The sequence below is a fragment of the Ambystoma mexicanum genome, chromosome 13 (genome assembly GCF_040938575.1).
Source record: "Ambystoma mexicanum isolate Mex_15411 chromosome 13, UKY_AmexF1_1, whole genome shotgun sequence".
Taxonomy (NCBI): Eukaryota; Metazoa; Chordata; class Amphibia; order Caudata; family Ambystomatidae; genus Ambystoma; species Ambystoma mexicanum.
The window spans coordinates 716239225-716263467 of NC_090938.1; the positions used below are offsets into that span (position 1 = coordinate 716239225).

Sequence of the window (24243 nt, forward strand, 5' to 3'; positions counted from 1 at the left end):
AACCTCTGTCTCAGTGGCAGATATTGTTGAGGTAGAGGTATTCCTTTTGGCTTTTGCCTTGGAGGCCAAAGCCTACAGGAATTTGAACTTGTACAAGTTGGCTATTTCAGCTGGTTTCAGAAGGATTGGAAGTTTACCGGTAGGCAGGAACAATCTTCAGGGAAGACACTTACTTATGTAAGATTTTCTGCCATTAAAGCCCCCAAGACACCAGTATTTGACTACTGGGGCGTCAACAAAGCCCTTTCTTTATACCAGTACTGGACAGATAAACATGATCTGACCAAAAGGCTTTATCAGCATAGCTGGCTTTGTTGTTTTGGTTTGTGTTCATTTTTAGTGTGCTTTCTGGACACCAAGAAGAGAGGTGAGAGTCCAACTTCTGGACCCTTGAAGCAGGCCCAGGAGCCTTTGTTTTGGAGTGTTTTTCCTTCCTTTGTTCTCCCTCCGCAAGAGTGCAAACTGTGCTTGTTTTAGTTCCTCCTTGCAGCCTGCCCTAGCCTGTGATCAGTAATGCTGTGGATCACATTACCTGGCGCAGCACATTTCGCAGAGCCTCCCAGGGCAACCTTGCCTGGTCAGAGGGAAAGGGCTGAGGCTATGGGTTCTTCCTGTTAATCTTTTCTTGGTAACACCCCCCCCCACACCCCCTTAATCAAAAAAAGCAATCAACACTCAGGAGAAATAAAACATCAAAGATACCATTCCTAGCTAGCTACAAGCATTTTTGTTAAAGCAGCTGAGACACTGCTTAAGTTTCTGCATGTAAGTGCCTCTACCCCAGTACAGAGTAAATCTACCAGTACTTTGTTTCTCACCACCTACTTAACCAGACTTTCAGTGTAGTTTCACAACTATGTTAACCCACCGAGAGTAATATAATAACTCTCTATAAGACCTGCATGTTCAGAATCTGGCCAATGGGCTACTTGCTTACCTAATTTGAATCACTGTGCCATCATAAATGCTGAGAGCGGCACCTCTCGTACTCTGCCTACCTAAATTGGCAGACAGTGATATAGTCCATGCTTTGTCAAAACACTGCCTTACCCACTATTCCCACATCCAGCACATAGTCCAGCCTCCTCTTTAACTCCTATCACAACATCTCCATAGTTTCAGTTGCTGCAGTCATACCCAGCTCACAGCCAGCTTGAATTACTGTTGGTGCATGGAATAACTGTCTACCTCCCAAGTTGTATAACTTAACTTACTACTTCTTGGATCTATACCGATAGGTAATCTGCATTTTGAATCGATTGTGTCCTCCCACGTATTCCTCATCTTCTGATAATTATCTCTCCAGCTTCAGCAGCTTCGGAATCTTTTTTCGACAGGGGGAGCTGTTTGCCGTCTCGTCGAGTCGATGTCCCTCGAGGGCCTCAGTTCGACTGTCGACGTCATCATCAGTATAAGTAGCACACAAAGCGCCCGTTGGCTTCAGTTCAGTTTTTCCGAGCTAATGCTTCAAGAGAATTACAGCGCGCTTCGGTTCTTCTGTGAACTTCGATAGTTATTTTCGTTTCAAAATGTCTTCTCTGTCAGCTCCATCAACGCCTAAGACGGGCTTCAAGAAGTGCCAAGACTGTGGACCGAAGATGTTGTTCTCCGACCCCCGCTGCATATGTCTGTGGTGTCTTGGTACCGGTCACTGTACCTCCGACTGTAGCTCCTGTCATGCGATGACCTAAAAGGCTCTCGGGGAGCATAAAGGTAAATTGGCGGTGGGGAGGTTGCCTTTGAACTCTCCTCGAAGAGTTCAAAGAGAAACACAGATGAGTCGAGGGATTCTTCTCGACGTAAAAAATCAAAACTGTCTCGATCGAGAAGTCGATCACCCCATTCTTCGTCGTCTTCAAAGAAGGACAAGAAACAGCGTCATAGGTCACCTTCGACCTCCAGTGATTCCTCAGTTGAGGTAATCAAGTGTTCAACTAGATCGGACTCCCCAGCAAAGTGGGATGCGTTTCATGATGAAATGCTCAAATCCTTCGAGAATGCGGCCTCGACCCCTCACGAAGGACAAGCAGAAAGCCCATGCCCCCATGTTCCTATGCCCCTGTTGATCTACAAAAAGGCGACAAAGGGAATTCGTAGACAAAATCGTTGAGGGCTTCGACGAGTCAGGAACCCAGCCCATCAAGGGTTCCTTCGAAGAAACCTAAGAAGCTGACAACGCTGAAGCCTTTGCTGACACCGTCAGTGTCGTCAACACCAGTACCCTCGACACCAGTACTGAAGTCGACACCGATAAAGGCGCTCCCGACTCAAAAGTCATTGTCGACGATTACTTCGAAATTGTCAAAGCCAGTGGTAGTCCAGAAAAATATTTTCAAACCTTTGCCTATAAGAGACTTTTTTATGTCTTTATCAGCCATCTATGAAGATGATCAACCTTTAGATGATAACATACCACCATTTGGGCTACAATTTGGCACCCCTAATGTACCAGATGAACTGATCTCTGATGAGTCTAGTTTAAAGGACTTATATGACAACCATCAGTCAGCTAGTGGGTTAGATACCTCTCCCGAGTTAGAATTTGGCTAGCCAGATCCTACTGAACATGCGGACTCCTCATATAGGAGATTAATAAGTACGGTTATAGAGTTTTTAGGCTGGAGGAGGCCTACTCCTTCTTTTGAGCAGGATGACATGACAGACATCTTGGACCAGGGTCCCCAGAAAGGTCCAATTTTGCCACTTCACAATGCATTACAAAAAAGAGTCTCCGCAAATTGGGAGACGCCAGAAACTGCGGCTGCAGTGAATACAAATTAAGCTAAAAAATACAGACCATCCAGCAGCGACCCAGAGTATCTGACTAAACATCCAACACCAGAAAGTTTGGTGGTTCAGGCTGCTACATCTACCAAGCAGTCAGCATACCCATCAATCCCTCCTGATAGCGATGATAAGAGAGTGGGCGAGAAAGGTATTTACTGCGGGCAGTATGGTATTAAAATCAACTAATGCAACTTGAACCTTGTCAAGGTTTACGTTTACCCTGTCTGACTGCGTAGCTATGGCGGCTGACCACATCCCAGGAGAAGAGGAAAGAGACGGCTTCCAGGCAATCATCAAGGATGGTAAGGAGGCAATGGGTGAATGCATGGTTGAGGAAGTCCGGGCTTGTACCAGATGTGCAAGCTAACTACTCAACATGCCCTTTGACGACTTGACGCTGTTTGGCAGCAAGGCGGATGAGAGTTTGGAAAAGCTGCAGACCTCAAAGGCGGTAGCTATATCCCTTAGCGCCACCATTAGACAGCCTCCTCACCCCTACTCTGGCTCATCTTCCTGGAGGGGTAAGTCCTTTCGATTCTACTCCTCAATTGGAAGAGGAAGAGGACACGCCGGTCAAAGAGGTCAGAAAAGATTCCCTCTTGGTGGACAAGGAAGAGGTGCTAAACCAACCCAAGCAGCAGCAATTTTACCATCAGCCGCCACTTCAGCCACCTCAAAACCACTCTGAGGCCTTTACTCACAAGACCCCGGTGGGAGGCAGACTCGCTCAGCATCTGAACGAGTGCCGAGGCACTACTTCAGATGCTTGGGTACTGGAAACTGAAGCCGAAGGTTACTGCCTTCCTTTCCAAAAAAGGCCTTGGGATCATCCACCGGGCAACCACTCTTTAAAAATTCCGGATCCGCTCCTTGTGCAGAAAATTTTGACACTGCTAGAGAAAGGTGCAATAGAGCATGTACCTGTAGCGGAAAGGAACACAGGTTGGTATTCCCCATACTTCCTTATTCCCAAAAAGGACAGAGGTTTGAGATGCATCTTGGACTTAAGAAACTTGAACAAGTTACTCAGGAAGGACAAGTTCATGATGGTTACCCTTTCCCAAATCCTTCAGGCTCTCCAACTCCAAGACTGAATTTATTGTGCCCGTCATTTATGAGAGAGACACCACAGACTGGAAATTGGTTACAGCATCTGCGTAAGCAGGGCTTCCACAAATGTGGAGGCTGTACAATGTGCCCATACACTTTTGAATCTAATGAGATCAAGTTTGGGAATCTAGATACTCATAAAATTGAAATGTTTATCAATTGCAATTCCAAATATTACATTTATTGTATCATTTGCATTTGTGGCTCCCATTATATTGGCAGCACAATACATGTTTTAAAGATTCGAATCCGGGAACACATGAGTACGATCTATAGCCAAGATGCCAAATACCCTCTGGCCACACATTGGCAAAGACATCACCAGATGGAAAGCACCAAAGAACTACGGTTTGTTGGAATGACACAGGTGCCTTCACCACCTTGGGGTGGCAACCCAGAACTTTGGCTTAGACAATTAGAGTCTCGCCTTATCTGTAAATATCGAACAGTATATCTGGGCCTTAACACAGACCATGAGTTTTCTGTATTTTTGTGAACAACTATCACATATGGACTCAAACTCGAATGAGGGTTATTTGGAATTGCAATTGTACACTATGGATCACTAGTTCTCACTATGGATCTTTTTGTATAACTATTCAGTTGCATATGACATATTATGACATATGTCTGCTCTAGTTTGGTTAAGTTCTTTGATGTAGCATGTGGAACATTCAGGGCGAGGAATTAATTACGATGACATTATTGAGTATGAATGTTATATTTATACGTATATGTCCACTTAACATATGCCAAGGAAAACACCAGACCCAAGGTGCAAGCATTTAATAATTTTGAGTATCGAGATAATAGGGCACCACATGCTGATTTTGTATGCCATTATATATTGTAGCCTCAGAATTAGCCCCACCTAAGATGGTGGCCACAGTATGACATTGCTGAAGATCGTTAGCGACTTTTCAAAATAGATGCTTGCCTCCTACAAGGCAACCCAACAAAAAACAGAGGGACATGGTCTGAACAGTGTTAGTAGCATGGTACGAGTTAATGCTACCAATTACAAACAGAGTCATACAACAAAATTGTGGTGTGGGCACTAGCCCCAGTCAACATGGCGGACACGACAGGTTGAATGCCGTGAGTCTATTCCCGCCCACACCACAGTGTTTATAACCATGAGGGGAACGGCACGCCTTCCCCAGATCACATACACATGGCAAGCAGCCAGGGACGGGAGGTATGAGTTGGCTCATTGCACAACCTTATGATCGCCACAGTATGAGTCAACCATTGATTTCGTCTCATATATATATTGTTTGCCTCCCCCCCCCCAATCCTGCTCCAACCGTTCGTATCGTCTGGGATTTATTCATGTTTGCTGTAAGTGAGCCACAGAAACATAGTCACGCTATGCCCAGCTGGGCTTGAAGAACTTGTTGGAGTCAGGTATGTTTGCCCTTAAATATTGCCATCTGGCAGTCAATGCCCAATGCTTTAGTTAGTTACAAGATACAGAATTCAGGTGGTTGGTTTATGCTAAGACTTTGCCATTATTATTTACAAACAGGGTTCCCATTCAAGTCAGCTCAGTTAGGTGAACATGAGCATTGCTCATGTCCAGCCCACATTAGACAATTGTAGAACAGTTTTGGATTACAATCCCAATAATACAATGATTGGAACCTCACTGCACTTAATTTTATATTCACAGACCCTGTTTTGCATGGCAAAATTAAGCTCTAAACACTCAGCCCTGGTGTTACTTCCATGGTGTATAGGAAGAAGGGAAATACCCTGTTAAATTGTTTCTTAGGATCGGGAACTCCGGATTAAATAGTTTGGTGAAGGGTGACACATATTGGTAAGCCACACACAGCGATGTTGATCTCAACGCTGACTGGTTCGTAGGATTGTATTGAGTTACAATATATTATTCATGTGGCAATTGTCACCCCTACTTTTATTTATTTAAATCGTTTTCTCCCTATGTTGAAACTTGGGTGACTCAGTGTTTCTATTGGTATGTATCCATGATTGGTAATTGTTTAATTTAGTTTTATTATTTTGACAATTTTATTTCCCATTCTGTGCCCTGAATTTGTTTGTTGGTGATTCAATTTATTGTGTATAACAATGTGCTTATGATATTGTATTGAAACTAGCCCAATAGAAGACTGTTTGGTCGAAACATGTGTTGGCTATTACGTGCTGGCTATAATTGGCTAGTAATGCATTAAAAATGGATTGTATAAATTAAGATTGTACTCCGTATATGCGCAGTGTGGTATTCAAAATACGTGTTCACTGTTTTCAATTGTAGGTACCCTGGGCATAGGTTCCATACCTTCTCCACCACCCTCTGCATACATATTAGAGAATTACAATTGGCGTTTGCCTCCAATGATAGGTTGATTTGTGGTGACTTTCAGAAAAGCGCTTTGGGTACCCAGTTTTATGCCATACTAGCAGTCCCAACTCCAGGACTGGGTGGAATAATTGGCCCTTCACGATGCCTACATAATATCCCCAACAAAAATATCGCCGTAGATATGGCCGTTTGGTTCGCCATAGGCAATATTTTTGGGGGGGATATTATGTGGGAGTTGCGGGGGTGTTCCCCGCACATTAATAAATGATGCAGGGGTTGCAAGGGTGTCCCCCGCAGGGTCCATGTGTGAATTTCGCCGCAAAAATATGGAGATATTTTTGCATTGCGATATTTATGCGGCGGAATTAACACATGAAAACTGCTTACTTTCATGCTTACTATCCATCCCAAGCAAAGAAAGTACCAGAGGTCCGCGGTTGGCGGTTCTCATGATCAGTTTCGGGTTCTGCCATTCGGGCTGATGTACGCCCGAGGGTTTTCACCAAGTTGATGGCGTGGTGTTAGCGAGTCTCAGGAGAGGGGGGATTCACTTCTACCCCTACCTAGACGATTGGCTGATCAGGGCTTGTTTACCCGAACAAGCCCGGGAACATCTCAGCGTAACCGCCACTCTCTCCACGGACTGGGCTTCTCCCTCCATTACAAGAAGTCCCACATGATACCATCTCAAAGACTCCAATTTATTGGAGCAGTCATGGATGCTTTCTCGTGGAAAACCTTGCCACCAAAGGTGAGAGCTCAACACATTCTGCAGATGGTTACCAAATTCCAGAGTGCCCAGCATCTTCCGACCTTCGATTTTTTTTGAGGTTGCTCGGTCTCATGGCATCCTGCATCTTCCTGGTGCCATAGGCTCGCCTTGGAATGAGATGCCTCCAATGGGCTCTGAGGACTCAATGGTTCCAGTTTTCAGGCAGAATGTCAGACCACCTGAAAGTTCCAAGCAGAGTCTCTCAGGACCTTCTGTGGTGGGCTTGCAAAGACAACATTCTCAAGGGAGAATCTTTTTGGCAGCCATGGCCGGAGATAACGGTAGTGGCGGACGCCTCCCTCACGGGGTGGGCAGCCCACACCAACAATCTGACAATCAGCAGTCGTTGGTCTCCATCGGAGTTCAAACTACATATCACCCTTTTGGAGCTGTGGGCAATCAGACTAGCGCTGAAGGCCTTTCTGCCCTCTGTGCAGGGAAAGAATGTCCTGATAATGACGGACAACACAGTGGTCATGTAATACCTCAACAAGAGAGGAGATGTAGGGTCACTACCACTGTGCAGAGAGGCAATGCAACTCTGGTTCTGGGCAATTCAAGAAGGGATCTCCCTATTGGCAGTTCACCTAGCCGGAGAGGAGAACACGGCGGCGGGCGCTCTGAGCAGGCAGAGCACAGTCTTCCACTAGTGGGAACTAGCTCAGGAAGTCCTTCAAAAGATCTTTACCCTTTGGGGAACCCACAAGTGGATCTGTTCGTGACCATATCAACCAGAAGTGCAATCTGTTTTGTTCCAGGGGACGCATTCGTGGTGGACTGGGAATTTCCACTCCTGTATGTGTTTTCTCCAGTCCCCGTCATTCCTCACGTGATCAGGAGGTTGAGAAAGTTTGGGAAATCCATGATCCTAATTGCTCCGGATTGGGCCAGGAGGACGTGGACATGTCCATCTGCCCTCCAATGCGGCTTCCACAAACAGAGGATCTTCTCTCGCAAGAGGAAGGTCGGGTTCTCCAGCCAGAGATCAGGACACTCAGCCTTTACCCATGGTTTCTGAAAGGCTGAGATAAAAGGATTGGGACCTCCTGGATGACGTAATGGAGATTTTGCTTTCGGCCAGAAGGCCAGCAACAAAATCTTTGTACCACTGTCATTGGAACAAGTTCAGCAGCTGGTTCAGGGATAAGAATGTGGATCCCTTTCTATGTGACACACCTATGGTGCTTTCCTTTTTGTTACATTTGGCAAATCTGGGGTTCCAGGTTGGAACAATTAAAGGTTACTTGGCGGCGCAATCGATTTTCAAGCGCTCTTGAGAGGAGGATTCATATTTTAAGATCCCTCTGATTGTTCAATTCCTAAAAGAGCTTACTAATATATTCCACCAGTTTCATTCAATGTCCCTGGATGGGATCTCAATCTGGTGTTTAACAAGCATTCCTTTTGAGCCTTTACACTCATGCCCATTAAGACTTTTAACATTCAAAACTGTTTTGCTTATTGCAATAACGTCAGCCCGCAGGGTAAGTGAGTTGCAGGCTCTTTCCTGTAAACCTTCATATACAGTTTGCCATAAAGACAAGGTTATTCTCAATGTGAAACCTTCTTTCTTACCTAAGGTAGTCTCCGACCTCCACTTGTCACAAAAAATCACTTTACCAATGTTCTATCCACCTCCCCATCCGGGAAAGGAGGAGGAAAGATTACATAGACTGGACCCAAAAAGGGTTCTCAGTTTTTACATATCTAGAATGGATACATTTATTATTCATTGGCTATACTGGCCCTAAATTGGGTCTAGCTGTTACGAAACAAACCATATCCAGATTGATCATCATGGCTATTGGAGAACGTTACAGATTAGCAGGCAAGGACACGCCGGAAGGCCTAAAAGCACATTCCACAAGGGGCATGGCAACCTCTGCTGCTCTTCAAAGAGGTGTCCCAATCAAAGACATTTGTTCAGCGGCCGCTTGGTAGTCTTCACACTTTTGCGAGACATTACTGTCTGGATTCATCTTCCACTCAGGGAGGACAATTTGCAAAAGCGGTCCTTCATTCGGTCCATGATTAGAACAAAATTGAATTTGTACTCCCACCTCCAAATTATAACTGCTTTGGGAGTCTATCATAAGATGAGGAATACTTGGGAAAACACATTCTATTCAAAGAACAAGTTACTTACCTCTGGTAACGTTCTTTCGATTGGATGTTCCTCCCACCTATTCCTCATCGCCCCTCCCTACCTACCCCGCCGTACAATTTACGCGTTCTTACACTTTGTTTTCTTGGCGCATACAGTCTATGGTACGCCTGGTAATCCCTCTTCAGGGGACGGGGAGACAGCAACTGAAGCCAACGGGCGCTTTATGCGCTACTTACACTGATGATGACTTTGACAGTCGAACAGAGGCCCTCGAGGGACATAGACAAGACGGCACATAGTGCCCCTGTCGAAAAGAATATCCGAAGCAGCTGAAGCTGGAGAGATAATTATCATAAGATGAGGAATATGTGGGAGGAACATCCAATCGAAAGAACGTTACCAGGGGTAAGTAACTTGTTCGTCTAGCATACAGCGGGTTTGAATCATTGTGTCTACTTCCACAAAATGTTATAGCTCTTCGTACTGCTGACTGCATACTTTTCATAAAGCCGCAGACCTATAACTCCTCTCGAACAAATGTCCACCTCTTCTCTACAGAAGCCCTTCTTATGCAACCCAATTGGATTGCCACATGATCTGGCCCCCCAATCTCTAGAGATCCATCATGAAAGATCTAGAACTTGCGCCTATATTTCTATTCTTCCTCAATGACTCGATCAGCACCAGAAATGACCGAACTCTGCTGAAATCTGATGTGACGAATCTGGACCATTTGTTCCTTTCCCCAAGGGGAGTAACCCCATTTTGAGGCTATGGAGGTGGGATTTTCTATGGGCCCTGTATAACGATATCCCCAAGTGGCTCAGGGATCACCCTACTCTGGGAGTTCTCTGGAAATTGTGGAAAAAGAACAGGGTTAATAATGGTCTTCTCACATCTTGGCCTTCCCCTATGTCTTTAGTCTGGAGTCCTCCACTTGACCTAGGGTGCCTGGGGTTTCACCACTCCCAACGGTGGTCGGGTATAGGTCTCGAGAGGGCAGGTCAATTGTATAAGGGTGGTGCATTCCTGGATTACGAGACTGAGGGAGGTACTGGGCAATGGTTCACTCTCTATTTTTTTTTCCCCATCTCAGATGTATATTTACAGATGAAAAATGGAATGAAATTTGTCCAGAGGACTGATCCCATTTAAATGTGCTCTTGACTCTTTCACATCTAGAAAGGGGATCCTTTCCAGACTTTATAAGTAATGATCACAGGGTCATATGTGATTTTACCGACCACAATTAGAGAGTGGTACATTTAATCGCCCCAAGCCCCCTGATTTTCCAACCTTATAATGCCACCCCAACCCATTTAAACCCCTTAGCCCACTACCCTTTATATATTTATTTAATCGTTTCTGTGTTTTCCGGTCTTATGGTCTGCTCTGTTACGTACCATCATGTAATGTTTGCGATAAATTGACTGGGTACCTGATCACAGCTGACATGTCAGGCAGACCAACTTTAAAGAGGTATTGGGTGTAGCTAGCAAGGGGGAGGGGGAATCTCAGAGGACTGGGCAAACATTTTTAAGGCTACCTTTCATGGGAATCTGTTTACCTCCACCATGGAGCACAATTTAAAGGTTTTGCAGGTTTGGCACCGGGTTCCTGAAGTTATGTAGAATGTTTCAAAGGGCCTCCCCACAAAGCCCTAGAGGGTACAGACAGGTGAGCTCTCTCTCCCATATGTGGTGGCATTGTCCAGAGATACGCACTTTCTGGGCTTAACCGTTGAGTTGAATATAGGAAATAACAGGGGAGCAGCTGCAGTTAGACCCTGTCTGGAAGCTGCTGGGCATCCCCTCCAAAGATTGGGAGGAATATAGGTTCCCCCAGAATGTGGGAGGCGATGTGCAGAGCGGGGAGATTGGGGATTGCCCAAAATTCGAAATGTGGAAGGGTGCCTACTGGGAGAAAAAGTTGAAGGATATTATGGTGGTGGAAAAGCTGACTGCATTGGGGAACAATCCAATGGGTTCCTTCCAGGAGGAATGGGGGTCCCTTGTTAGCAAGGTGGGAGGACGGAGCAAGTGTGGTCCTTTTAGATGGCACGTAGTGTGCCTGGGCAAACTATAGTACATGATGATTTGGTTGGTATTAAGACTTTCTCCCTCTTAGGGGAAACTTCCCAAGGAGGATAAGTTCTTTCAGGTATGGATGCACGATGGGTGAGGGATGGAGAGTCGCCCCTACAACTCACCTAGCTATGTGCCCTACTGGCGGGAATGGAGCTAATCCAAATTGCCAACAAGATGCTTGTGGATCTGCTTAGAATCACATGCTGTGCATAATAGTCCGACATCTAGTGGAAATCGCAGAGTATTGCATCCTTCTTTCGAAAATCGAAAGGGAACGTCGACATGGGTGTGACTGTAACACTATCCGTAACGTGACGTGTAGTGTTCCCAAAATCCCTCACGTGTTGAGGTCCCTCAGATTGTTTTTTCCCGCCAACCTCGTTGGTCGCTTATGCGGAGCTCGCAAGTTTTATATTGCTAACTTTGTCCCCACAACCTATGGTCGTCTAGTCTCCCGACTAATCTCAACGGCTCGTGGGTTTCCTGCCACCGACATCTACACCTGCTTGATGACCATCGACCGCGTGGCCTGGCCCTCCGGCCAGGCCCTTACAGTAGGGAGAGTGGGGCCCTGGGTTTATTATTCTCTAAGAATGTATTTCCTTTACACCTCGCTTTCTCTTCTTGGTATGGCTGCCGCTACCCTCTGCTATGGAGAGGACGCCCTTTAAATTTTGCCCAATGTGTAGCGGTAAATTTCCTTGGAAGGACACCCATCGCTGTTGCAATCAGTGTCTTCCTCGAGACCACAGCGAGCGCTCATGCAAGTCCTGTAAACTCATTCGACAGAAAGCTTTTGAAAGACAGGCGGAAAATATTTGTTAAGATTAGTTAACTCCACCTGCTATACCGCGATAACCATGATATACCGTCATTTGGCAAGAAGGTTATCGTACCGTCATAAAACTAATACCGTGACACCCCTAACCACCAATTGACTTTGCAACCTTGCTGTGTTTTGCATTTGACCTACCTGCAACGACTGATTGACTGCTACCTTGCTGTGTTTTGCATTTGACCCACCTGCAACCACTGGATGACTTTTCAACCTTGCTGTGTTTTGCATTTGACCCATCTGCAACCACTGATTGACTTTGCAAACTTGCTGTGTTTTGCATTTCACCCACCTGCAACCACTGATTGACTTTGCAACCTTGCTGTGTTTTGCATTAGACACACCTGCTACCACTGATTAACTTTGCGCTGCCTGAGCTCTGCTTTACATCGTGTAACCGTGAGGTGATAATTTTTTTTCAAACTTTATTTTTGAATTTTTAACAACAAATCACAACAATACGCAACGTGGTGTCTGATTTCCCCCCCCCCCCACCCACTGTAGCTTTGAGTAGTACATTTTTCATAAGCAATGCAGTTGTAGTTCAATCAGTAGTTGGCACTCGAAAAGAAGTCTAGAAAAGAAGAGGAAAACCAGGAATATCCAACCGAGTTTCAGTCCGACGATGTTAGCAGATGGTGGATATAGGGTCCCCATACGTCTGGAGGCTGCGCATGGAGGGGTAGAGTCCTGATGAAAGTTGTCTCTATATTGTGGCAATACTCCACATCTTGGAGCCACAGCCGTGTTGTGGATGGGCGACCTTTCCCCCAGGTTATAGCTACCCACCTACGTGCAAGCACCAGCAGTAGCCCAGCCAGTCTCCTTACTGGGGGTTGCAGATCCTTAGTGTACCCCAGCATTGCCACCCTTGGACTTTGCTCCAGTTGTTCTGCTACTATTGATGAAACCTTGTCCAGAATCAACCAATTGTCAGGCACTCCCAAGCTAGGTGAAGAAAGCCTGCCTGGGATTTGCCACATCTCTTGCATGCCTCTGATATGGACGTGCGTTGTCTGTGGAGTCTGGCTGGTGTATGTATACACTTGGTGGACAAAATTAAAGTGAATTAATTTGTACCTGGAGTTGAGGGAAACCCTCTGTGTCTGCCACAGTATGTATGCCCAACCTTGAGGCTGATACTTGATGTAGTCCCTGCACCATTTGGTGAGGCTTTCCCAAGATGTACACCCACTCTCCATTCCAGCCTTCTGCTGTGCTCGATTCCGCGCACTGTATTTAATGAATCTTTCTCCTCGTTATGTAACCCCCGCCCCCTTCTACTGTCTGGCACATACCCTCCTTCCCCCCCTCTCCCCTTTATCCGACTTGCCACAAGGATTAGTAGGAATGCTTTGTTTTCTTCTCCCTTGTTTCCTTCACTTCCAGCACACCTCCATTCCCCCTCTCCTTTAATGTTATGTTATAGCACTTGACCATTCTGAATGACTCAAGACCTAGTAGGAACGTTTTGTTTTCTGCATCCCTGTCCCCCTGACCCCCTTTTTTGTCTTGATGCGCCTTGAAACACCTTGTGATGTATAGGCACATTATAAAAAAGCAATAAATAAATACAAAATTAAAATAAGAGCAACGTCAACAACACAAAATTCTACCTTCTACAGTTAACAAGGGGGATCCTCACTTACCTCAATTTCCCCCACAGAACCCTTGCGATAATTTCCGTGGTATTATCAAAAATAGACTACCCAAATAGTCTCACATGGGAATGCCTGAACGCCTCACCAAAAAACAACACATCCAAAATACTGCAGCAAACCTACTCCTGAGACTAAATAGGAGAGACCACATCACACCGGCTCGGAGAAGTCTACACTGGATACCAGTAGAGAAACACATCAACTTTGCATTGCCCACAAATCAATACATAGAAAAGGAGCTGAATTCCCCCAAGCAGAAATCACCCGATACCAACCGACAAGAGATTTAAGATCTAGCACTGACCTCCAAATAGAAACAAGACACTATGAGAAAAGAAAATTCAGAGGCACTGCATTCTTCCATCCGATAGCTAAACTATGGAATTGATCCCGAAGGAAATAAGAACGACGGAAGACCACCTAACTTTCAGGAAATTGCTAAAAACCTGGCTATTCAACTCACCAAGATAAACTATACAACAACCACCCCCATGAGCGGACCACCCCAACCTTCTACAATGCTCGCTTCTGTAATCTGTAACCTCATAAAAATAGAAAAACGGGATGGATACCCACAGAAAGAAACAATAATATAGATCCACACTACCCAGAGACCACCCAAACCGACAAAACACTCAAACCACCCATCACTTTCTAGCCAACTTACAAAACCAACAACGTCTGACACCAAACAACTCAAACACTGGACGCCACCCTTCCCGATACAGCAACCCCCAGTGCACAAAACTAAGCACACCCAGAAATCTCACACACAGACGCCAGTTTCTCCTGGTTCTGCACGCATCAAAAGATGAGCACATCTATCACACTTTACCTTACAGAGCCACGTGAGCACCTGGAGACCATGAAAATGACATTGATGCCCGATAGGTTATGCCAAGTCTATTTCTATTTGTGAAGGGTTTACTTGTTAAACTGTGCCACAATAAAACAAATGTAATTGTTGTTCTCTTGAAAGAAACTGTTTTACAACACGTGTATCCTGTTAGCTGTATAATGATCTGTTTCCCTTTCTCGTTCCAGGATGTGAAGAGCACATTAAGCAGGTATGATGTTCCTCTTTCACCTGTCAGTATAGACTTCCGGCCACACCTATTCCCATAGGCGGTCTAAATATTCATAGTTCTCTCTCTGCGGACCCTCCTTGTCTCATCCTCATCCCTGTGGGGTGGGGAGGGAGTCACTTCATTGCACACCTGGATATGGGGCTAGTCACTGCTTTAAGGCCACCTGAAACATAGTGCCCACTCCTCATTATACTTGCCTCACAGTTTATCAAAGTCTTTTTTATAGTTTGCTTTGATAAGCATTTCAGAAGGGGCATAACGTTGAATTATGGTCCTCTTTGGACAGGTATGCCCCATGAGTTTGGCAGGCTACGCCAACATTAGATGCTTCCTGACTAACTCTTGCCCTCTGGTGGTGGGGTCTTTTATTACCCCCACATTAGATGCTTCCTGCTCCCAACATTTAGCCTAGAGATTTTCTAATTCTTCTTACAGTGGATACTGCCTGTCTCACCCTTAACCTGGGTGGTTGTGCTTTCTTCTCACAGTAAATGCTTCCTGTCCCACACTAATCCTGAACAGTCCCTTATTACCACCACATTAAATGCTCCCTGCCCCACCATTACCATGGGATGTCTTGCTTTGTCCTCACAGTAGAGGCTTCCTATGCCACTCTGAGCAGTCCCTTATTACTCCTACATATAATGCTCTGTGCACCACCCTCACCATGGGAGGTGTCTTTCTTCTCACAGTAAATATTTCTTAGTCCACCCTTTTCTTTGGATGTCTTGTGCTTATCACAATAGACACATTTTGTCCCAGCCATACCAGTGTGGGCAGGTGTTGCTCCTTTTTTACAGCATGTGCCCCCTTGCCCATTCTTACAGATTGTGGGTACTAATTGTCTCATTTAACTCCCCCAGTATTTGCCCCCCCCTCCCCTCCCCGTCTCCTGTGCTGACTGAGCAGATCAGAATGTGACGCATTACTCTGCTCTCCTTTTTAGGTGTGGATCCCTGGGTTTTCAGCCCTCAGATTCAGATGGTGATGCAGGGGAGGATGCGCATGAGGGAGTGGATTTTGATGAGGGTGAGGGTGTGGATGCTGATGAGGGTGTGGATGCTGATGAGGGTGAGTATGCTGATGATGTGCAGCGTGAGTATGCTGATGATGTGGAGGGTGCTGAGGATGCGGCTGGTGATGCAGTTGAGGGTGTGGATGAGGGTGAGTATGCCGACGATGTGGATGGTGAGGAGGACGAGGATGGTGTGGAGCATGTGGATGGTGATGAGGCTGGGGATGGCGAGTATGCTAATGAGGGTGAGTATGCTGATGATGTGGAGGGTGCTGAGGATGCGGATGGTGTTGCTGGTGCAGGTGAGGATGCTGATGATGGTGAGTATGCTGATGATGTGCAGAGTGAGTATGCTGATGAGGGTGAGTATGGTGATGAGGGTGAATATGCTGATGAGGGTGAATATGCTGATGATGTGCAGAGTGAGTATGCAGAGGGTGAGTATGCTGATGATGTGGAGGGTGCTGAGGATGCGGATGGTGATGCAGTTGAGGGTGAGTATGCCGATGATGTCGATGGTGTGGAGGATGGGGATGGTGAGGAGGGTGCGGATGGGGAGTATACTGATGAGGGTGAGTATGCTGATGATGTGCAGAGTGAGTATGCGGAGGGTGAGTATGCTGATGATGTGGAGGGTGCTGAGGATGCGGATGGTGATGCAGTTGAGGGTGAGTATGCTGATGAGGGTGAGTATGCCGATGATGTGGATGGTGTGGAGGATGGGGATGGTGAGGATGCTGTTGAGGGTGAGTATGCTGATGATGCGGATGATGAGGATGGGGATGATGCGGATGGTGAGGATGCTGTTGAGGGTGAGAATGGGAATGCTGATGGGGATGGTGAGGGGGGTGCGGATGGTGATGAGGGTGCATATGGTGATGAGGGTGCATATGGTGATGAGGGTGAATATGCTGATGATGGTGGGTATGCTGATGATGGGTATGCTGATGATGGTGGTTATGCTGATGATGGTGGGTATGCTGATGATGGTGGTTATGCTGATGATGGTGGGTATGCTGATGATGGTGGGTATGCTGATAATGCAGAGGGTGATGCGGATGCTGATGATGATGCGGGTAAGGATGTTGATGCGGGTGAGGATACTGAGGAGGAGGAGGATGCTGAAGATGATGAGGAAATGGAGTTGGTGGAGGCAGAGAAAGACGAAGACCTTACGATGAAGATAATACATGCATTCGGTAAGAGTAAAATCCTGATATTTGTATTAATGAACATTGTGTACATTGCCATGCTGGTTGGAGCGCGACGAAATTCAGTTCACATGTGTGCTGCCTATCGGTAAAGAAAAAGGGATAGAAGCCCTTGACTGTCTCAAAAACAATGCAGTAATTAAATGGTGATTACTGCTCAAGTGGCTAAAAAGCATGTAATTTGCCCACTTAGAGGTGCTCCTTTTATCTACTTCAGAAGGATAACTGACTTCAATGCACCAGCCATAAACACGGGGACGTCATTTCACCAAAATGCTAGGGGTAGCCGAAGTGACATCACACGACAGTTGGCTTCTGATGATGTCATTTGACCCCACCCCAAAGTGACATCAGGGGAAGCAAACAAGAAGAGGCATCACATAGCATTGTTCCTAAGTACACTACGAAAAATATGGTTACGATATCACTATAATGTGATATACATTTCATACAAGAATGGACCACCATATGTATCGTTAATATCAGTGTGTATAGGCCCATATTACCAAAATACTGTCCATTCAAGCAGACGCCCATGACCAAATTATAATGATGTGTTATTATATGGTTTATAGTGACTATTTCGAATGTCTTATTTTCGAATGCCATTTTCTCGAAAACATTTTGCCTGAAAAAAAAATGTTGAATTTTTTTTTTTTTTTTAAATGGGGTTACCCCCCCAAACCCCAGTTTTTTTAACACTTTTTTTTACTAACGAAACCCCCAAAAAATATATACATTTTTAAAAAAAGACAAAAAAAATGTCACCAAAATGTTTTCCATGAATTTGCATTTCGAAAATACGTTTTCGAAAATATGACCGGATACCAGGTGGGCATAATGATGTTAATAATAATGATGTGTTATTTATATAGCGCCTTAATCCAAAGTGCTTTACAGAGCACATAATTACATACAATATCACCCAACCGAAATTGGTACTCATTTATCGACCTCGGAAGGATGAAAGGCTGAGTTGGCCTTGCCGGGATTCGAACCAGCGACCTGCAGATCACACTCAGATCGCAGCAGCGAGCCCCGCTGAGCTATTTTATCGGCATGGCAGCGAGTTGGCGATAAGTCTGGGCAGAGGGTTGGGCACAGGGAGGAGTGGATGGGGATTCCTGGTAGAGAGAGTGGGCCACAATGTGACCAACTGGGAGCTGCAGGGAACTATATCACCCCTTGCATGGAGAAGCAACAGCAGATGTCTCCGAAAGCTGGCGTTGGCAGGAATGGGTTGGCTTGCGCCTCCACGCTGGTGCCAATATAATGTAACAGAAGCAGTTAATCTCACTGATTTCTTTATTACTGATCCAGGTCAATGGATGGTTTTACCAGTAATATAACACGACATGTTTATGCAGGGACGTCATTTGGGGGCCGCCACGGGTGGAGTCGCAGATACCATTTATTTTAAAATGTAAGCTCATGGGCTGTGGCCACCGCCATGTGGCTCTTTGTCTCTAGAGTGGCTGGAATTCTTGTTCAGGGCTCTTCCACAAGTGTAAAACCTTGAGCAGTGACCCTAAATAAGAAAGAATAGGAATAACAAATCATTTTTTTTTCTGGAATTCTATACAATAATTGCTAGACTCATTAAAGGTTTGTTTCAGGCACACTTTAGGGGGTGAGTAACTGATTTAGTCTGTTCCCAAACAACACAGGTTGGATGATATTATACGTATATTTGTTCTATATAAAGCTATATAATAAGGTATCTGTTCATATTTTCGAAAACTTATTTTCGAAACGCTATTTCGTCGAAAACAGTTTGCCGAAAATGTTTTTTTCGAAAGTCTTTTTTTTTTTTTATTTATATATTTTTTGGGGGGTTTCGTTGGTTAAAAAAGTGTTTTAAAAAAAAACGGGTTTGAAAAAAAAAACATTTGACATTTTTTTTTCCGGCAAAATGTTTTCGAGAAAATGGCATTCGAAAATAAGCCATTCGAAAGAGTCACTATAAACCATGCCACCTACAAGGTGCGATGGACAGTGACAAGGGGCTCTCTCCTAAGCTGCAGCTGTGTCCGTGGTGGCCATACTTAGACTGCACAACCTTCCCTTTCGTAGGACGCACATTTGTGCATGCCCCTTCATCAAAGGGAACGTGCCAGGCTGTTAATATCCTTAATACCCACTGGTACGGGTGGGCTCGGGAGTTAATGGCTCAATACGCTTGCAGTGGTCCTTGCTTTGCTCAGCCCTACCATGACAAGGGCTTGAAGGTTATGTCAAAATCCTCTCACAAGCGCAGGTATTCATGCAAAAGTGCATTTCTGCTTTTCGATAATTCGCTTATAGGCTATCCAAATGTAGTGAATGCATTCTATTACAGATCATTTCTTATTAATTATAAATATCGTATTGGATCTACAACCTTGTTTACAAATGCTTGTAAAGTGTGGTTGTTAACATTTTGTGTGCTTCTTTCTTTTTGTTTTGTAGAGTGGAGATGGGCCAGAGACATTACAGGTAACTAACCACATGCTTTTCTTCCCAATTATAGGATTAGAAATGTTCTTGATATTCTTGTGTTATGGGGTTGTAACCGTATTTTTAACGGTTGCAGTCATGGCCATACGAGTGATAGTGACTTCTCTGGCCCCCTTGCAGCTAGGGCCCACTTGGAATGCCCCTGCTTTGCTGAACATACTACTTGTTCTTTACCACTTAGCCCTGCTCCTGTGTTGCCTTGCTTTCGCCTCCTCAGCCCTGCCTTGCTGGCCCCCCCGCACCCTCCCACTGCCTGCTACCAGGGTGTTTCAGTGAGGCAGAGTTGAGGGTAATTGTGCAGAGTTCCTCCACCTGTCCGAGTGGGCAGATAAGGACCCTCATAGACTTGCATAGGGTTTGAGTGCAACCGCCCCCTCAATTCATGAATGTATGCATACATGCATCCACTAGCGTGAACATGCTGGTCTTTTATTTACGTATTTTTCTCCACATTGTCTGGCATAGTATAATCTATGTAGTCGGCACTATATTCACAATCGCTATCTGCAGCAGGCCGGAAAGGTACATCACATCTGTTTATGCTTTTCTTCTCTTTAAAATCTGCAAGGAACTGGCCAATCCTGCCACAGTCTCTACCTCTCCTGTCCCTTCCCAGGCCCTCTGCACGGCACTGGCTTCTCATTTCATCTCTAAAACTCAGGACATGCTGTCCTCTCTCGCCTCCTCTCCCCTTCCTCCCTTTACTCCCTGCTCTTCCTCTGGCCCATCTTCGGCCACCTCTTCTCCCTCCTTCTCTGCCTTTCCCCTGTTCTCCCCAGACGAGATTGCTAGACAAGTCCGATCTATGAAAGTCTCGTCACAACAGGTTCATCCCTGTTCCTCCAAAACCATCAAGGACCACATTGACTCCCTGGCTCCTGCCCTGGCCGACTTCTGCAACCACTCCTTTGCCACTGGAGTCTTCCCTTCCCCCCTGAAGCACTCCCTTGTGCACCCTCTTCTTAAGAAACCCTCTGCCGACCCATCCTGCCCAGCTAACTATCGCCAAATCTTCATCACTCTTTTCCTGGGCAAACTCTTGGAAAAGCTGGCAATCTCTCAGCTCAGTCTCCACACTGAGTCTGTTGGCTGTCTCCATGATCATCAGTCTGGCTTCAAAGCTGCCAGAAGCACAGAAACTGCTCTCCTGAACATCTGTGAAGACCTGCTCTCCAACCTTGATTCCAACACCCCCTGTGTCCTCATCTTAACAGATCTCTCCTCTGCCTTCGACATGGTCAACCATGCCATCCTGCTCAACCATCTCCATGACAATCTGGGTATCACCGTCTGGCCCTGGTGTGGCTGAGTTACTTCCACTCTGATCGACCCTCTCAGGTTCAACTTGGGACCTTCCTCTCCTCTATCTCTACCTGTGGTGTTCCCCAGGGGTCTAACCTCTCTCCCTGGCTGTTCAATCAATAGCTGCCACCGCATTGCCGCGCTCTGCCCCGACTTCCAGTGCTACGCGGATGACACTCAGCTCATTTTCAGGCTACCCTCTGCCACCTCTTCTCCCTCACTCATCTCTGACTGTCTGTCTGCCATCCAGGAGTGGTGTGCCACCAATGATCTCTGCCTTAATGCCAGTAAGACCGAGATTCTCCTCATCGGCACTCCCGCTCCCTCCTTTCCTGTCACTCTCTGGCCGGCCTCTCTTGGCTCTCTTCCTGCTCCCACCTGTGAGGCTAAAAACCTCGGGGTCATCTTCGACTCCACACTCTCCTTCTCTCCTCACATCTCTGACGTCTCTAAGAAGTCACACTACCAGCTGCACCTCCTTAGAGGTAGCCTTCCTTTCATCTCCTTCCCCCAGAAGCTCACCGTCTTCAGAGCTCTGGTCCTCTCTAGGCTTAACTATTTCAACAGCCTCTTTCTAAATCTGCCTGCTTCTACTCTCCGCCCTCTGCAACGCATCCAGAACAGGACTGCAAGACTTGTCCTTGGCCTCAAGCCAAGGGATCGTATCTCTCCAGGACTGAAATCTCTGCACTGGCTCCCTGTGGCTGCAAGGAATAAGTTCAAAACCCTCTGCATTGTCCACAAGGCCTTCTGGGGCCTGGGGCCTCAATTCCTTCAACTCTCTCTTCCTAAATATCTTCCTTCTTGAACTCTTCGCTCATCCGCTTCTAACTCCCTCAAGGTCAGTCGCTTCTCCAAGCAATGAGTTGATGGTAGATCTCTTTCTTCGGCTGGGGCCTCCCTCTGGAATGGCCTCCCTGCTTCCCCGAAACTTGAGGAGAATCATCTCCAGTTCCGGAAGCACCTCAAAACCTTTCTCTTTGCTTCTGCTTTTTCTCCTCCTCTCCCCTGCTGACTTCATGGCTGAAACTGAAACTGCACTGGTTACCTGGCCACCCTCTGATCCCGGGCCCAGGCCCCCTCCCCCGCCAGTGCCACACCTGCACTGCCTCCCTGGCAACCCCTGCACTTGGTGACTGTTTCTGTATCCCAACAGTCCCACTACCAGCACTTGACACATGTCTGCACTTACCCTTGCCAATTGCTGGCTGTACTTCTACTTACTGTTATTTATTCTTTTATCCCATGTACTGCACTGTCCCTCGCCCTTGCCCCCGTACTCTACCCCTTCCCCTTTCCCATGCAATTGCGCAATCTGAATGACACCTGGCCTAGTAGGATCGGTGTCTCTCTTCCCTCTGTTACCCTTCCTTAGCTCGTCGCGCCTTGAAACACTTGTGTATAGGCGCGTTATAAATGCCATATCATAACTGTCATGATCCACAGAACACGCCCCTTTTGGACCTCATGGTCCTTGTCACAACGGGGCTTGCACTCCTTGATACTCCCAACATGGCCGTCTAACGTGCAACATCTTCCTTTTCCTTATGTCAGACGTAAAGTATTTACAAATAGGCCGCGCCCCCGCGGGTCTGCACGTCTCAATGCTACTGCAAGCAGCGACTAGACGTGTGCTCCATAGTTCGCTACACTGTTGTCCTTGTTCCTGGACCTCCTAATTCCATTCCATTACCCTCTTCCTTCCTCCTTGTTTCCCGGACTCGTGTGCTGTGTGCTTACCTTCTTCGTTCCTGGATCCCAGAGTGTCTGAATCCTGGAGCTCTGAACGCACGCTGGAGCCAGAAGAGGCTCGCTCGGGCTTATACAAGACCAGATCTGTGCGTAAGAAGACACCACCTAAGAAATCCTGCAAGGATCGCTCCCAGGTGAGAAAGGGTGAATTCCGTGACAGTTTGAGACGCCAAACGACCGAAGTCGAAGCCGACATGGAAGCGGCTGTTCAGGATCTCATGGTGGCATTCAAGAACTAACGACCGAGGTACAAAATTTAAAGGCGGAAAACGCCACTCTCAAACAATTAGTTCTATCCCGTGATTCTGCCACAAAGGAAAGCATATTGCTGGGCGGCATTGTTGAAAAATACGATGGGTTGGCAAAAACCCTTTGTGCATTCCTTGATTCTTGTTTGGTTCACTTTACTTTTAAGCCGTACTACTTTTCAACTCCTAGAGCTAAGGTTGGCTTCATAATTTCACACCTTTCCGGAAATGCTCTAACCTGGGCTACCCCCTTAGTCAATTCTGGTGATGCCCTCCTGGATGACTACAACGGTTTCATACAAGCCCTTAAAAACATGTTTGACCGCCCTGAGAAGGTCTATAGTGCCCAGGAGCGCCTGCTAGACTTTCAACAAGGATCCCAGGATATGCTTATGTATGTAACCCGATTCAAGCAATTGACCAAGGAAGCTGACTGGTCTCCTGAAGCAAGTTTTACACTTTTCAGAAGGGGACTGAATGAGGAGATCAAAGATGAGTTGGCCAGAGTGGCACGCCCAATCTCGTTCCAGGCTCTTTTGAACCTTGCCATGCAAATAGATTTTTGTATCCAGGAAAGAAAGGCAGAAAAAAGGAAATCCAAAGTAACCCCCCCGAAGACATCCTTCGAAATCACCTCCAAGACTGACACAAATCCAGGGTCAGCTGCTGAACCAGAACCTATGCAGATAGGAGCCTTCCGTGGACACATATCCCCGCAAGAAAGGATGAGAAGGATTCATACAGGGTTATGCATGTACTGTGCCTCGGATAAACACCTGGTTAGAGAATGCCCTCTAGCCCCTCCTCGGCGTTCGGGAAACACCAGCTCCCGATCCTAGATGGAGCAAGGCTTCGGGAGAGAGATGTTTGCTCCACGTCTATTCCATCCTTGAACTCTCCTGGACAAAACAGCCTAGTGATTGTACAGGCCCTTCTATCGCCATCTAAGAATAAGACCTACTCCATTTTGGCCCTGGTTGACTGCGGAGCTATGGGGGTATTCATTGATCAAGATTGGGTTACGTGTCACCACATTCCATACGAGACCCGCAGTACCATGCAACCGGTGGAAGCGATCGATGGAAGACCCCTCACTTCAGGGCCTATAAGCCTGCAGACTAAAGAGATCCAACTTTCAATAAACCATCACCAGGAGCTGATCAGATTTGACATCATTAAGTCTGCTCATTATCCCATGGTACTGGGTATGCCCTGGTTACAGAAGCATAATCCTTATATCAACGGGGAAGCAGGATCCTTATTTCTTGGATCTGAGTTTTGTATGTCTCACTGTCTATTCCTGGAATCATCCGTGACACCTTCCAAAGAACCATCAATAGATCAGCAAGTTCCACTCATGGTTTCCAATATCGTATCGGTTCCAAAGGCCTATCAGAGTTATGCTGATGTGTTCTCAACTGCCATAGTCCAGGCTCTACCCCC

The 24243-nt window shown here is 46.3% G+C and overlaps 1 protein-coding gene across 2 annotated transcripts in view; it reads left to right on the forward strand.

Annotated features, from left to right (window-relative positions):
- LOC138521781 (uncharacterized) overlaps positions 1-24243 on the forward strand; it is a 227619-nt gene that overhangs the window by 113843 nt on the left and 89533 nt on the right. For both annotated transcript variants that reach the window (XM_069634855.1, XM_069634856.1), the window contains 3 exons: positions 14733-14755; positions 15723-16990; positions 19451-19477. In XM_069634855.1, coding sequence (XP_069490956.1) covers positions 14733-14755; positions 15723-16990; positions 19451-19477 — 1318 coding nt within the window. The remainder of the gene's footprint in view (positions 1-14732; positions 14756-15722; positions 16991-19450; positions 19478-24243) is intronic.